The 16,955-nt window shown below is 42.1% G+C and overlaps 1 protein-coding gene across 9 annotated transcripts in view; it reads right to left on the reverse strand.

Moving 5' to 3' along the window:
• tns1b (tensin 1b) overlaps positions 1–16,955 on the reverse strand; it is a 177,978-nt gene that overhangs the window by 80,016 nt on the left and 81,007 nt on the right. For all 9 annotated transcript variants that reach the window (XM_069662594.1, XM_069662597.1, XM_069662596.1 and 6 more), the window contains one exon: positions 2,090–2,128. In XM_069662594.1, the coding sequence (XP_069518695.1) occupies positions 2,090–2,128 (39 nt within the window). The remainder of the gene's footprint in view (positions 1–2,089; positions 2,129–16,955) is intronic.

Here is a 16,955-nt window from a genome sequence, read left to right on the forward strand (position 1 = left end):
TACTTTCAAAATTAATCTCGCAGAGAAAAATGTCACAATTCTTGAAATGTTTTGGACATGCATCAATTATCATCTAGTGTTAAACGTGCATCAATAATAAAAAGACGTTGGCAGTTGGTTTGGTTTCAGCACCAAAATGACTGCCTGAGGGAAAGGTAAAGAAAGAAGAGCCTGGTTGGGCTTCAAATAACTACAAACATATGTTCCTTGAGGTAATAATCTCAAAGATTGTCATCTAAATAAATGTCTGTTAAGTCACTAACTATCGACCAATGAGGTAACACAATGGTGATTGAGCCTATGGCCCACTGATAACAGCCTTTGCTTTTGCAGTATTACAGACTGGGTGTCTGGTGTGACTTTAGCCAACAACAAGAAGTGAAAATCCAAAGAAAAAGAAACAAACTCGACGCTCAGATGAAGGCAAACAGTCTGAAAAGGAAAGCGACCGTCATCGAGGAAAATCAAGAGTTACAACCGGAGCCAACCGTGGACGTCACACATGCAACACTGTCTGGATATCTGGGAAGTGTGCTCCAGCAATTACTGTTTATCACCATAGGTGCCGCCAAAGAGAACAAAACTGAGATCTTTGAGATTACCACTTTAAGTCATTAATTTGAAGGTATTTGGTTATAAATCAAATTTACAAAAAGTACTGGACGAATTAAAATCATGTCCTGATTATAGCCCCAGAGGAACAGTTCAAACAGCTCCCGCTATTACCGTTTATCGCCATAGGTGCCACAAGAGAGAACAAAACTGAGATCTTCCAGATTGGAACTTTAATTATGTAACCAATTTACTTTACATAACTTAACAAGTTAACATTGACTGTTTCACACAAATTGAACCACAGTCTCATGGATGAAAGACTTTGTGTAACCCATCTATTGTCTCTGCCCGTCGGCCCAAGTGAACTTTTGAGCTCTGACTTCAACGCCACATCAAAACAAGAGGACAGCTTTCAGAAATGAGGAGCGTAACCTACAGCGTTATATTTTGAAGCATTGGGCCGCAGACCAAGCTGCTTTATTTGACAGTGAGAACAGGCTTCAGTATCCTGAACACTGCAGTCACACTCGACTGTGAGAAGAATATTCTAGTAGCAGATTGAAGTTGATTGACATCAGAGCACATAGTCAGCGCTGTCAGCAGAGCAGTTACAGAATCAACAGACCACAGGTGAAAACAGTGAAGTGAATGTTTCTGTCACATGGAGCCAACAGGTAGTGTGGGAGAGTATGGTTGCGGTGGATTCCTGCTATGTCTCTACAGGTTTTCATTTCAGAAACCAAAGAGCTCGTGTCTGGAGCAGCCCCTTCCAGAGTGCCCAGTAAGCTCAGCCCATGCAGCCGCACATCCTAAACAGATGTCTTCATGTAGAAAGCATCCAGTGCATCTGCAGAGGATAATAACATGTTCTTTCCTGATCACTGCTGCTTTTATGAAAGAAAAACAAGACATTTTGAGAAATATTTTCTCTGTAAGCGTATAAAAGTGCAGGGGATATTTGCTTTGGTTTGTCAAGCACCCAAAACCATTTAAACACACAACATCAGAGAACGAGAGCGAGCAAATTATCTCCAAGTCTAACACGGCTTCTAATGCCAATACCAAATAAGGCAACGGAGCAGGCGTGCTTTTTATTGCCCGTGCAAACTCACTTCATACTCAGACTACTTCCCACTTTTTTCAGTGTTCTGTTGACCACTGAAAGACGTCATCGTGATATAGCAGATTCATGACTCACTCGTCATCTAAATGAATTACCAAGAGACAGAAAGACTTTAAAATCTGTCTTTTTTTTTGTAGCAATTTGAGCAACGCCGAGAAAACAACTGCCAGACATTTTAAAGTAAAGTCTGGTTTATTTATACAGCCCCAAATCACATGCTTGTCTCAGGGGGCCTCCTGATAATGGTTCATTATCTGCTATAGTACCTGCCTTGTTAGTGCGGCTGATAGAGGCTGTTAGTTTCCAACCCTGTGTGCAAAAATCCTGCACCATGAAGGACCCGATAATGCCCGCTGAGCACTTACAGCATGGAAGCAATTACTGAAACAAACAAGGAGAGGTGTTACTTACCAGCTCATAGTTTGTTGCTGGAACACAAGATGAAGACACCTGAAAACAAAAATAGAACCAGTCAGTCATACTGTTGCTTCTTTGCAGTTATGTCGATAGAAGAATATTTTATTATTATCATCATCACATTCCTGCTTTTATTTCTTTATTGTTCAGCATTAGGTTGAGGAAGGGACAGAGTAAGCAGCATGGTGTGAGGAAGCAGGCGCTCAGGGACACTGAATGGAGGGTTTTTTAAGGTTAATTCAGATATTCTTAAATGTTGTTCCTATTTTTAACACACTTTTAAGTCTAAATAAAAAATTGTTTTGCATTTGTTCCAGTAGATTGCTTTAAGTGGCAGCCAAAAAACAGGGTATAATGTCTGCAAAGGGATCCCTGCAGGAAAACGCACCTGTTTATGTTAGAGTGTGTTTCACAGATATTGTGTTGGATCTGAAGTAACCTTTGAAATCACAAAGTAACATACACAAGTAAACTTAACAATTGAGGCAACAGTGGACCAGCAACTGCCAAGGCAAATTTGCAAGATAAAATTGCTATTTTTTCCAGTGGAGTTTGGTGCAGATGACGGCTTAAACAATCTATATGAGGCAAAAGCTTTTCAAAACCATGATTATCTTTCATTTAGAGCCCAAAGTATGTTTTAAAAATAGGACCAATGTTTCAAAATACTGGAAATCCCCTTTAATATTCATAAATGTCATGAGGTAGATTAAGCGTGACCGACTGAATCGGCCTTATTGACCTTTTAAAGTAAAAATCTCAAAGGTTTTCATTTAAATAAATGTCTGTTAAGTCTCTATCTGTCGCTTAATGAGGTAACACAATGGGGATTGAGCCTATGGCTGATGACAGCCTTTGCATTTGCAGTATCACAGACTGGGTGTCTGTGGCGACATTCGCAGAAAAAAATCACAAGCGGCGCCCAGTTAGTGACGCGTTTTCCATCAGCCAGCAGTGGTTGGTCTGCCAGAGAGGGTAGGCGGAGCTAAGCGGCTGCTTTTCCGGTCTGGATTTCACTGTCTGGATATCTGGGAAGTGTGCTCCCACATTTACTGTTTTTATCGCCATCGGTGCCGCCAAACAGAACGAAACTGAGATCTTCGGCACTTTAAAACACCAGTTGGCGTGATGAGCAACTTTCAACCCCTGAAACGCCTTTTTTTATAAATAAAGTACTTAATGTTAATGTACAAACCAGCACTGATGTGTTTCATCCCAGCACACTTCAATCAATTTCCTCAAAGCTCCTACAGCACGTTCAAGTGTGCAGTGGCTCTTTAATGGACAGGGTAAGGACCCTGTGTCAGCGCTGCAGTACCCTGGTTAAAAAGCTTTATTGTTCATCTCTCCCACTAGAACTCTGATCTTATTCTGGAAGATCACACGACTGTCGTATCAGCACAAGTAAGTCTGTGGTGGGATCGCTCCAACAGAACTCATGATCTGTCAAGTGGCCGGGCTAATCCGATTACCATCCGGCAGTTTCCATAATCATTCTGTGAGCTGGGAGCGGGAGCATGAGGCTGATAAACAGGAAGGATATAATGATAATGGCCTCTAACTAAAGATTCAGATGAAGTGCTTCCAGAAAAAAGATGGCTGCTTAATGAGGGTGAAGACAAAGAGGATGTCACCGCTGATGTTTCTTTCCTGTGCAGGTCTGTTTTCTGTCCCTTTGCTCCTGTTTCACCATCATTTTTCTGACGGCGGCCACAGGAAAAAAAGCCCCTACAAATTTAATTTCCTCCAGTTAGCACCACCATCGTCTCTGTAGATAATTTACAGATGGCAAACATTAGCACAGGACAGCTTTCCAGTAGGCTTTTGCCTTGTTTGTACCCTTAATCTCTCTTTTATTTCTATCACAGAACTGTGTCTGTTTTAGCTTTGAAAGATTAGGCCTCGGGTTATCTCAACTGTCGACCTCTAGAAGCACCTTTCATCTTTGCTACTGCTCTACCACTCTCCTTATCCAGGACTAATTGTGTCATTGCATGAACACAAGCCCTCTGCTCTGTTGGGGTCTGCTTTGTGTTACTGTTGAAGGAAGCACAACATTCCCGCCCGCCCGCAAAAGAACATTAAAACACTGGCCCTCTTTAGCACGTCTTAGCCTTCCAGAACTGTGCTCTCATTGAGCTTTGTTATGGGGCTGAAACTGGAGCAGGAGTTACCCTCATGCAGAACATAACTCCACTTAGTTCAGTTCATATTTTAAAGACTACCTAGAGACGCAATACCACGGTTTACAACTTTTAAAATTAAACCTCCAAGTTGTGAGAAAAAAAATTGTTTCAATGCCCATGTCATTATGCTTCTCCCAAAAAGAGAAAACATGCAGAAGGCTCGTGCACATCACGGTAGCCCAACTGTTTTTAGACTTTGGAGACTGACACATTTAAAGAAATCAGTTTCACTGTTTCTAAATTAGCTGACCATATTCTTTACATTTCTCTACTACATGTATTGTTGCCTATTGCCTGATGCAGGGGTCTCCAACCTTTTCTCATCTGAGAGCTACTTTGAAAAACTGAAAGTGGCCAAGAGCTACTTGCATTACATCGCTGTCATTGCTGGTGGCGCCCCATGTTGATTATTTTGTCACCTGAAACGTTGGTACCACAGATGAGGCATATAAATAAAATCGTGAATAAAAGCTTGCTTTCCCACTCCCCATGGAAATAGTATGTTTTAGGCTTTTTCTTGGCGTGGCCACCTTCACTGTCCATCATAAATCTGGCTAAACAGGCTAACAGCACCGAACTCCTCACTTTAGCTTAACTAGCGTACAGCATAACTGACCCGACCTGTCGATGGAGGTTGCTGCAACATTGCGGTTTTTTACTGACAGCTGATCGGCCTATCTTATTATTTTGTATTGGAGGGGGCGAGACATCTGTGTATTTGATTGAATTGAAGTTGGAAGAGGCTTTCAAGGTGCATTTAGTCTGTGAACCTCGGCGAGCTACTAAAAACCAGGCAACAAGCTCCAACAGGTAGTCTAATGCGTATTTACTCACAGGACCTGATCTTAGTACAGGAACTGTTCTGGTTTCCACTCGTCGTACGTTTGGAGTTGGAGTCATATTGACCATTCACGAATCAGTAGGATTTGTGTATGCAGGAAAAACAGTCCTTGTGGAGAGCGAAGGAGCGGATCACAATCTGCTGTAATACCATCCCGAGAGAGATCGCACCAGAAGAAGTAACGCCCGTAACCTGATGCTATTTGGCAGGAAGTGCTTCATCGCTAACCACTGGCTACACTGGAAAACCTGACAAGCTCACTGTCACTCTCAAAGGCTATATCGACGTCAGATCATAGCACATGGGTCCCACGTATTGCCTTGCGTACAGTAAACACTGATATGTATCGATATATGCAAAATAGTTTTACAGATCTGTCCAGCTAATTTATTGGCCAGGCTTGAATTTAAACCTAGTCTAGTCTCGCTCAGAAGCTTGGTTGGGCGTGAGGGGTAGTATGCTTTAGATGTTTAAAACAAACTCAGTGTCATTGTGATGTTAAGATGGTTGATTAGATTCACCGAGTGGCGTTTGAGTGAGTCACCATGAGTCAGTAGAATAGTATGGAAACTTACAGCAGTTATTCTATCTGGAATACAGGAATGTAAACTCTAAACAGGAAATGTCCTTTATCAGATGACATATTTGTGTCCCTTCTTTCCGTCGAAGCAGCTGATACACTGATAGGAAAAGAGGCAGTGCCAAAAGACAAGACATGCTCAAACACACACGGACTATCAGATCTTCTATAAAACCCTCCTGTGCAAATTTGTGACATGAAAAATACAAAGTCGAGGTAAAACTGAGGCCAAAGGAAGAACCTATACGCATTTAACGTGCTCGTCATGGTTCTCAGTGACTGCTTTCTGTCACAGTTGCCCAACACGTCCTGTGTATCAACAGATACTTGAATGATGGCATCCCGGAGGAATGCGTCTCTGTTTTTTAAGTCTGGCAAGGTGGAGTATGTCCTGAGTTGACAGGATACAGTATCTCTGTCTGGCTCAAATCACATCCATTACAAGTTATTCCAACCCTCCCATGACCCCCTCCAGTCCCCCAAACCCCATTCCTACTCCAGCATCCTTATCACTGTACACACAACGACATGCCATTCTTCTTTAGGAGGCCCCCGCGCCTTCTCGTCCTTCTTAGGCCTGGTCAGTGTTTTCACCTGATGCAGCCTCACAAGTCGTAGACAGCCAGTCCACCTGCAGTCGCTATTCACTGAATAGTTAGCATGCACACAAGCTTCAAGTTATCAGAGGATCCTGTTTACGTGTTTGCAAAAGAAACATCCTGGTAGAAGAAACCAGAGTATGGTTTGTTGTCTTGTGAAGTTTTCTTCAAGACAGCATGATTATTTGTAAACTAGGTCTCATTGAGAGTCAAATAGATGTTAAAGCAGGAAATGCTTTAGGGCATGGCGACCTGGGATTGACAAGACGCTACCAAAGCTACCTATCAAACAAGATAGAGACAAAGTAATTGGTATCCAGTTTCTTATCCTTATCTTGCCGCTTCTGATCGCAACAAGATGGCTACAGTCAAAACGGCAAAAATCAAGGCTTCAGAAGTGGACGACTTTGTTGGCTGCATCCAATTTCTATCTCAAATCTGTGCTGTTGACCAACCACGTACACGCAGACACACACTAGGAAGAATACCTTGTTACTTTTTATTTGCAAATATTTGAATGGAAAAGACAATTTATGCAGTTAGATAACTTGTAGGGACTCAATCCTCTCAAAGAATCAGAAACTGTCACTGTGTGTCTTCAAACTGGAACGCTAGTCGTACCTCGTGGCCAAACACTCGTTACACTCAAGTCCCATTGTTGTTTTGCTCCATTAAGGCACCATTAAACTATGTGGATGAATACAAAGAAAACTACTTTGACAGGGCAACCTTTCATTCAAACATTCAGACAAAGTGCACTGTGAGAGTATAAAGGAAATGTCATCAAGAAATGTGTTTTTTTTTATGACAGTGTGCTCGCAAACAAAACAGAACACAATGAGCACTTCATGAACAAACATCAAAGACTTTGGCAAATGACATTTAGCTGAATGTCATGTCTAACTGAATGCATACATGTCATTTGCACTAAACACAGTTAATCATGTTTGAGATAGCATTGATGCCAAGTTAGTCGATGACGCCAGTGTAATAAAAGCTCTGATGTAAAGGTCAGATTGAGCGGGGAGGTAGTCTGCCCACTTCTGAATAGCTCACATTCTCACTCATGCTAAGCAGTTGCCTCTTAACTTGTTGCTTGAGAGGAACTACTTTACCAGCCAAGATCTCCCAGTAACCACAGGGAATATTTATCTAAAGGCAGAGTAAAGGTAAGCACTTAGCAGTGGGCTAGCCACAGGTCAGTCAGTGGGAAACCACAAGGTGAAAAATACTCCTGAAAAATACATATTATCTGAAAGGTATGCGTGGACAGAGGTAATATGGCTCACATTAGTTGCAGATTGTCACTCATGACATGACTTTTAGCCATGCTGACAGCTAGCTCCAGAGGTCCCTATGGTCTGGACTAAACAACTATTAGATAGATTGCCATGAAAGTTGGGACAGTTGGTGACTTTGGTGATCTTCTGATTTCCATCAGTGCCACACTGAGGTTCACTTGTTGTTTTTGAGCAAAATGTCAAAATAACTTCTGCAACAAAATGTGAAACAGACATCCATGTTCCTCTCAGGACAACTTGATTTTTGATCCAGTGTAACCAGGTAAAGTTTGTCCAACATTTTGGTTTATGACCAAATTTGTTAAACAACAAATCTAAAGGCCTCAGCTGTACTTGTGTTTTTTTGCTTATAAGCATGCGTTAGCATGGCACCACATTAAACTAAAATTGTTTAAACATCTTGACATTTAACCTTCTTAAAGAGCAGTGTTTAACCTTGTAAACATCTCCATGTGGTGTTCTTCATGTGCTACAAGACACATCAGGGACAACATCAGCATCATCTCCATGGCTGGGCCTGTCTGCTTTTAAACTGCAGTGTACCAAGGACAGGCTGAACAACACGTTTTCAGATTGGCAGGTTTGAGACGTCACAAACCTAAGGAGCCAATCCCATTAATGGACGGGATGATGCTATGCACATCATTATGTGTAACAAATGGCAACCACTTCGGCGATGAGTGAGCTGTAACTGTCCTCCTGACTACAAACGTTAACGTTACTACTAGTCATCACTACATTTCCAGCTAGCTAAGTTTCAACAAGTTGCCACTAAACGATGGCAGAGACGTGTTTTGTTTTCGCAACAGAGGGAGCTGTTGGAAATGTGCGTAGCGGGCGGGATCTATGCAGATTCACTTTTTAATGAGGCAGAAGGAGCAGATGCCTTGGGAGAATTTTGACAAGTTTATTAAACGTATTTTGCAGAACAAACGTATCAGATGCAGTTTATTGTTTCAAGCAGAGCATTTTATACGTCTTAAAACATGACTGGAGCTGCTCTTTAACCTCAGCAAGTAAGCATATTGTCAACTGAGTCTATTAGAACACTATAGTTAGCCTTTTGCTCAAAGCAACACTGTCCCTACGTTCAACCTCACACTGCTGTCACATGGCTGTGCGGTCTTGTTTTTTGCAAGTATACAAAAGGATAAAAGTACAGATTTTTCAAAGTCTGTCTTAATGCGATACTCTCATACCAGGCCTTTCATGTTAGTGTATATTTAAGCTATCACAAGACAGGATCAGAACATACCAGTGGCCCAGAGAACCGTACTTAAATGTATATTTATACATCTGAACCAAAGCATGGAAACAATCCATAAAAGTAAAAAGCATTGGACTCGGTGCAAGCGGCTGCTTCTGAATCACGTTTGTGTTTGGATGAAAACCGACACAAAGCCTTTGTCCGTGCTCTGCGGTGCGTGGGGAGGAGGCCTGTCTGTTGATGCTATCGGGAGTATTCAAATGAGTGTAATATAATAAAGAATAATTGTGTTGTTGCATTCCGTACATGCTTGTGTTAACTGCATTAAACAAGGGCCCATTTCCTGCAGACAAAAGTCCATGTCAGACATCTCTGGCTTGCAGGACAGCGTTCACATGCAGTCAGCTCCCTGCTAGCTACTGACACACTCCAGACACAGCCGCGTTATGTAACTGATGTCAGGCTCCCAGGTCTTATTATGTTAATGCAGCTCGCTAATGACGTGAGCGGAGTAGAGCCTTGAATAAATGATGAACGCAATGATTATTTGGCCAAACAGCGTGCAGTGAAATCTCTGCTATGCTTTTGTCTATAAATCTGAATGTTTTTGTCAGAAAATCAAACAGTAGGGAGATAAATCATGGCAGATAAACGCACATCCCAAGCAGTAAAATGATTGCTATGCAGGTAAGCTTGTTTCCACCGTGGAAAGATCATGGGGGCCGCTCTTTGGCCCTCTGTGCTGGCATATAAACACACGGCTGCCCCGAGTGCTTTTATGTTTATCCAGCTCCCTGCATCTGGCACATCCCAGCAGAACTATTCACTGTGCAAATTCAATTTGTGAGCTGTAACCAGTAACAGAAGGCCTCACTGCCGCCGTGGTGCTGGAGTGTGCCAGAGTGCAGGTTTGTATGGACTTATTGGGATATTTTCAAAGCATGAAGGAATGATGGGAAAGCTCTGGTCCAAGTGCCTGTGCCCTATCAGTGTTTGTATCTGCTGTAATCATTTAGATGCATGTACTTCGTGTGCACTGAACGATCATTCACTGGGATCTCTGTGTCCATGCTCCAGTTGTCACTTTGTGCGTTTCAACTTCTATTTCCCTCTCCTGTCTCCGTCTCTGTTAAAGTTATGGCTCCTGTTTGACTCCAGGGAAAGTTGTGGAAGATGTCAGATTTATTGAGCAGATTGGACTGCAGGACATGAACACGACAGAACGGCGGTCTCCAAACACGGGTCCCTGTCTCAGTGCCGCTGATTTATGTGTCAGAGCTAAAGAACCTCTTCAGGAACAGCAGAGCGTGTGTGAGTGTTTTGTGTCTGTTTCGTATGAGCGTGCATACTATGACTACTCGAGTGTGCTGTCTTCTATACAGTACAGATCCTGAGAGCCAAACTAAACCAACTATTTTCATGATACTTTTACTCATTTATCGTTTAAGATCACCAAACAACCTCTGGTTCCAGCTTCTCTGTGAGAGGTTTAGCTGCTCTTCTCTGTTTTATATGAAGGTAAACTTAACATCTTTGAGTTTTTTGGTAATGTCATTTGTAGATGTCACCTTTGCACAAAAACTAATTAAAAACTAATTAAATGTTAAACCTCTTTTTATCTATTTACTTATTCCTCATCACATGAAAGAAAGAACTTGAATATGCAACACTTTGTTCTACTTAATTCGACTTCTGCACTGAGAAACAAAATAAATGTTAAATTAAATGACTTGCAGAAGTGTGTGTGTGCACATCCTAAGTAGGGGAGCAATGATTCGTCAACATTGTTGACAAATTTAATTGTCGATAATAGTCGGTTACGTCAATGCGCATGTTGTTCATGCTGTGCGCGGATATAACATCCTTTTCTGGAGCTGAAATGCTGAGGGGTGAGCCATCTCATGTCTTTACTATCTCTAAGAGTTGTGCGTGCAAATCGGCGACTGGGAAGCGACAGGTAAACAAAACATAGCAAAATGGCTGCGGCAGATGCAACACCATCGCATCCTAACACTTCTGGAGTCTGGCAGCATTTCACTCTCAACGCTGCAAAGAAAAGCGTCTGCAAGACTCGTAATAGGGCACGATACTTGTAGGACTTGTGCAATTGATGTATTTTTCAAATCAGCACTTTGTCTGTTCTTGGTTTTTTGACAAAAACTCGACATTGGATCTTTTATTGATCTTTTGCATCAGTAGGAGCCAAATCAGCAGCCAACATATTTTTGAACAAAGTCATCTTTTAGTTTTTTGCTTAAAAGAACCTCCATCTACATTTAAAGCTGGTAGTTCAATAAGAGCCATTAAGTAATTGTGCAGTTCATTATCCGATTAGTTGATTAATCGTTTCATTAATCGATGTCTAGTCGACGATCAAAACAGTCTTTAGTTGCAGCCCTGATCCTCTGTGCTGCTCCTGTACATACAGTATGTGCTGTACACTATAAAGATTAAGATCCACATCACTGCAGTAGCTAACAACACAACAGAGATCAAACTGTTGTAGATCACATAAACGTCAAGATAAAATACACACTTTATGTTCTCCTGTACATGTGTGAGTAACTCGAGCCCCAGAGGGATCTGACAGCCTCTACGTGTCCCTGCCATGTTTCTTCTCCACGGCCGCGACTCAAAGTGGCCCCTCAGCCGCCCGGAGCGCCTGCTCACGCTCAGCCCGGCTCTGTTGGACAGGACTGACGGCGCGCAGAGGGGAGAAGCTACGGCTTGTTTCTTTTGTTCCAGAGTTACAGCGGGGGTCACGTTCCCTTCCCAGGCCCTTTCAGCTCAGAGCCGGTATTTACCAGCACGCTAATTTACACATTTAGCATGGCTCTCACTGTCTGGCACCGGGCCAAGCCGTGGAGGAGGAAGAGGGGGGGAGGGCGTGGGCGAGAGAAGAAGGCAGCCATGAAGAATCAGGGTTTGAGGGGGGTGAAGAGTTCCTTGCTTAAAGAGCTGCTTGTTTTTCCACTCTTCTGTTTTCAACAGGAAACAACCCAATTTAAAGCTTTTTTCACTGCCAATCCCAAAACACGCTGAAGCAACTCTTTCACATTTTAGGCAATTTGCTTGTTTGCCGTCTCTCCCTGACACAAAGATCAATATTAGTTCCATGTCTGTAAGTACAGCGCAGACAAACGTGAAGTGTTTAGCTTAGCTTAGCTACAAGACAAGAAGCAGGGAAAACATGACGTCTACGAAAAATGACTTCTAGTCTCTCCCAATGTTGTATCTTAGTGACAATGTTAAGATGAAAACATTTTTCCACATGATGTCATCGGACATCTGCTCACGCTCAGGGGATGTAAGTAACAGAGAAGTGATGTAGGAAGGACTGCGAGCCAGAGAGAGGCGAGAGAGCCGGGGTCAGTCAGGGAAAAGAAGCCTCCTCCAGAGATGTTTGAAGACGAACAGGATAATTTTTCACAATAAAAGTTCTCTAAATTGCATGTACTTCTCAGTCCATTGAGGTTTCAATTATCCCAGCACACATGTAGCTTTCATGCTGGAGCAGGGTCGGCTACTAAACGACACTCCTGATAATAACACACCTGGTCTGGCACAGAGTGAGGTTTTGTGAAGCTAGATGATGTTTTCCGTGTGGATTACGTTCGCTTGATGTCTCCTGTCTCGAAAAAAATACAAGCACGCACAGTTCTTTTGTTGGCGGTACCATTTTGGCAATAAAACATTTATATTATATCTGTTCCTTTACTTTTTTATAGTGTAGCCGTCATGTCACAAATCATCGCGCAGGAATGCGTCTCCAACTCAAATTCAAGGCGAGCACAGATAAACTTCAGCAGATGAAGGTGAATATCTTCTATTTTCAAACTTCTGCACAGCGAGAGCAGAGCATCAGAGCTGAGTAACAATAAGAAAAATGTATCTTTTAACATAAAGGAACTATAAAGTTTCCCTTAAACCTCAGCACTGACTGCCAGAGCAGATATGAACACAGACTGATTGAACATTTTGATTCATGCCTTCCTCTGTACCCTTAAACACACAGAAAAATAACCACACTATATGATATTGTGGTTATGACAGTTATTGTGGGAACTGTGCACACTAATATTTAACATGCTACAGTGCAGGAATTTGCCACAAGCATAACCATAATCTTCTGTCAGCATAATGTGCTCCTGAGGACAGACTGAAGAAAAGAGATGTCATTATCTCACCACGAGGTCCATTTAGCAGCTTCCATGAAGCTTTCAATCACATCATAGAATATTCATTACCTGGTCGCATTGTTCAATTGTTATTAAAAAAATGGTTACCTCGACATAATGTTCAATTGTGTGAGCTCTTTACATCTGCAAACCTCCACACAGGAGGCTCTATTAAACCTGTATTACATGAAGGTTACTCATCCTCCCTTTTGTCTGCTAGGTAATGACAGAAAAATGCCTAAAATATGCAAATTGGTGAGATAAAAAAGGAAGAACTCAGTTTTTAAAAGAACCCAAAAGAAGAAAAAAAAAAAAGCTTTGAAGAGGATAAAAGTGGAAACGGGCCAAAACAGGAGGTAAGGAGAAGAGAGACAGTATTGAGGTGGTCAGTACACCCTTTTCTCCTACAGGCATTTTGTTAGTGTTCCATTCTTCTTCTTTGTTTGTATATTGTAGCGCAATCTGTTTTCCCCTCTGGTGGATGCATCTCGATAGCTGTGTCTCAATTCAGGGGCTGCTTCCTTCAAAGCACGCGGGCTACGAAGACGAGTCATTCGTTCTTAGACCGCTAATGCCAAACTGAAATGAGATGGTCTGGTCTACGGAGGATTTCCTGTTTGTGTCACCAGCTGTTCCCACCCTTACCCTCGCATCACCAAACGCCCATCCTGTCGCCTAGCAACAGGTAGCTAGCGGGCTATCATAACTAAATTCACGTAATTTAACCTAATATTTTAAATTTGAAGTTTCAAGGCCCCTTTCATGTTTTAACATTTGTATCTCTAACTATTCGATTGATTTGAAACTAAAAACAAACATGTAAAGTTTATTCCTCGGCCGTTTCAGAGTCCGCCGTCTCGTTTAAATCGCGCAATGAATATCAGGATAGGTTGGGCCATGAAGGATGCACCCGATGGATCCTTCGTGACCCGGGAAAAGACAGACGTCTGAAGGAGACTTCGAAATTGGACAGCGTTTGACGCACCACTGTGACGTAATCAGCCTTGAAATCGTCCTTCAAAGGGACGCAGCCCCTGAATTGGGACACAGTTTATCTGAACTGGGCAGTTCTGACTTCAGATAAGGATCATGTGATATGATTGAAAGCTCCAGAACAGCGACGTAATAACAGACCTTGTGGTGATCGCAGTCTTTCAGTTTGATCTTTGGGCCTGATACCATTTCACTCCTTCATATCACCATATTTAGTGAGAGCTTGAACCACAACAGCTGCTTTCTTTTCAGCTTTACCGACTGCGAGTGCCTCGGCCTGCGAAGGCAGCAGGTTGTTCTCTGGAGGGAAACTAGACAAGCTGAGGCGAGCCTCTGCTCAGAGTGAACCATGCTGACATTTAACACACCTCGACACGACGAGCTGTAACTCTGACTCAGGAGGAGATTTTTACACGCTGATGTTAACATGCACGGATCTTACAGGCAACTGCCACAATAACTCAGCCTCACACCTACACACACTGCTGTCTGTCATGACGGACGGATGGGCGGGTTTGAGTTTCACATTTAATCCCACCAAAGTCTCTCACGGTCCTTCCCGCTATGCATCTCTTCTCCTCCGCTTCCTTATCTATCTCTCTCTTTCAACTCCCCCTTTATCTGCAGAATGTTTCTCATCGTGCATCAACAGCTGAATGTGGAATGTGAGACGAGAGATTATGTAAGAAATCATTTTCCATAATGTTTTCTATATTTTGTTTATTTCAATATGCATTTGAGATCCAGTGAAAAAATATTGATGCAATCTGCATAACCATGCTTCTGCAAGGATTAATCACTGCTGCACTGTTTCCAGCACAAATATTACTGTAATAAATATTAATAATGTGCCTGCGAAGGCTAAATCAACACTGCCATTAACAGGTCATATCCAAGCTCGGAAAAACTATCAAGAACATTACATTTTAATTTCTAGCATTTACACAGCTGTTTCAATATGTTTTCGACGCCTTATTTTGATGCAGAAATATAAAAGTACCAAAAGAAGAAGAGACGTAACAAAGCCGTAAACACAAAGTGTTAAGTCCAGACAAACGTCTCCTCGTCTTTTAGCACTGCGGTCATTAGGTCTCAGCTGCTCAGTGAGATTCGGGGAACCTGGCACCGATGTTTCCTGTGTTTCTGTATGGTCCGAGCCCCCCCACCCCAACCCCCCCATCAATCAGCCATGTAAAGCAAACAACAATATGAACGCTCTCTGGCAAAACCAAGGAAGCAGGTCTGCTTTCCATAAACATTCCTCAGAGAGACACGGAGGTTTGATAAGAAGGAGAAAAAAACAACCTCTCCACCCTTCCAGCCGACTGCTGGCACACACACACACACACACACACACACACACACACACACACACACACACACACACACACAGGGCACATACTTCACATAGTGTTCACATGGATGCTCAGTCATTTAGAAACAAACTGCAGCTTCACTGAGGTTTTTAATTGATTTCACTGAAAAAACTAACTAATTTCATGCTTTGTCCGTCGCTTGAGCATAAAATTCATCTGAAAGCTTTGGATTTTATTGGCTTATGAGGATTAGTGTGCTAATGTGAAGGACATTTTATAATTATATTTACCACTTGTCAGTAAATTCATAAAGTTCTTAGTAAGAAAAAACAACATGCCCATCCTCGTCTTTGGATTGAATGTTGTCGTAATTGATCTTTGATGAAAGTTTAGGCCTTCAGGGAGACCAGGAGCTGCTTCTTCAAACCTGCCGTAATTCCTTAAAGAAGCTGCATGCCCTGATGTTATCAACCACATATTCAAAGTGATGGCACATTGTCTGTAACATGCACGTCAAAGAATTACAGTCAAACGTTAAGTTTAAAGTGGGACTTGAGAAAGAAGCCAAAGGACAGGTCGGTTAAGCTCACAGGGTTAAAAGCAAAAAAAGATTCTTATTACAAATTAGCTATGATACCAAAAAATCTAACCGACCTAAAGAATGGGTCTTTACTTGATAGTTGGGCAGGACCAGCTTATCTTGACACGCTTCAAATCCTTCGACAGATCACTTCTTCATGAAGTAGGATGAGGATGAGACTAACATGGTATATAGATACATAGTGGTAAAGTCACTTGAGGTGGTGGTAAGGGGTGATGTATGGGTCACAAAACTACAGGACTTTCACCCCATGTCCAGAGCTCCCTTGTTCACTTTGCCTCTTGCAGGTAGCGCTGCTTATCGATATGGATTTTTCAATTCGATTTGATTCTGATTCACGAGGTCCCGATTTGATTCGATTCGATATCGTGTTATATCGTGTTATGATATTGTGTTAGGAGTTTTTCAGTTACAATATCAATGCACAAATAACCCAAAGAAGTTACATCATAGTTTTTATTTTACATGACAAACACACCGCAGTCAACACAATATTAACAATTTTATGAATCAGACAGCTCATGAACTTTTTTCCAGTTCAGAGTTTCAGTCTGTACATCTGGCTCATAGTTTTGATTAAACAAACTGGGCTTCAACTTGCGCAAGATTTGGCCATGAGATCTCACAGCACGAAGAACAAAGCCACACGGGGTTATAGGGAAAGATATAACAACATGCCGAAAATACACTCGCGGCCAAAAAAGAGTAACATAAACATCAGTGCAAAACTAACTTACATATTCATGGACGCACACACAATAAAAAGAGTCCGTCAGCGATCACTGATTTATCCATAGTAGCTGCAGTAAACAAGTCCGGGCATGTCTCCCTCACTACCGTGTTTCGAGGGGATGCGCTGAGTCGTGCTGTGTTCAGGAGCGCTCAGAATTGTGAGTGATCAGACACGTTTTTAAACATTTTTAAAGATTGATCTCGGATTTATCAATAGATATTGGGTCATTCAAATAAGAATCGATTTGAATCGGAAAAATCGAGTTTTTAAACCCAGCCCTGCTTGCAGGTAACACATAGTTACTTAAGTCATGTATGTAAGACAA

The sequence above is a fragment of the Semicossyphus pulcher genome, unplaced genomic scaffold (genome assembly GCF_022749685.1).
Source record: "Semicossyphus pulcher isolate SPU_LCO1_2020_fin unplaced genomic scaffold, fSemPul1.0.p SCAF_15, whole genome shotgun sequence".
Classification (NCBI taxonomy): Eukaryota; Metazoa; Chordata; class Actinopteri; order Labriformes; family Labridae; genus Semicossyphus; species Semicossyphus pulcher.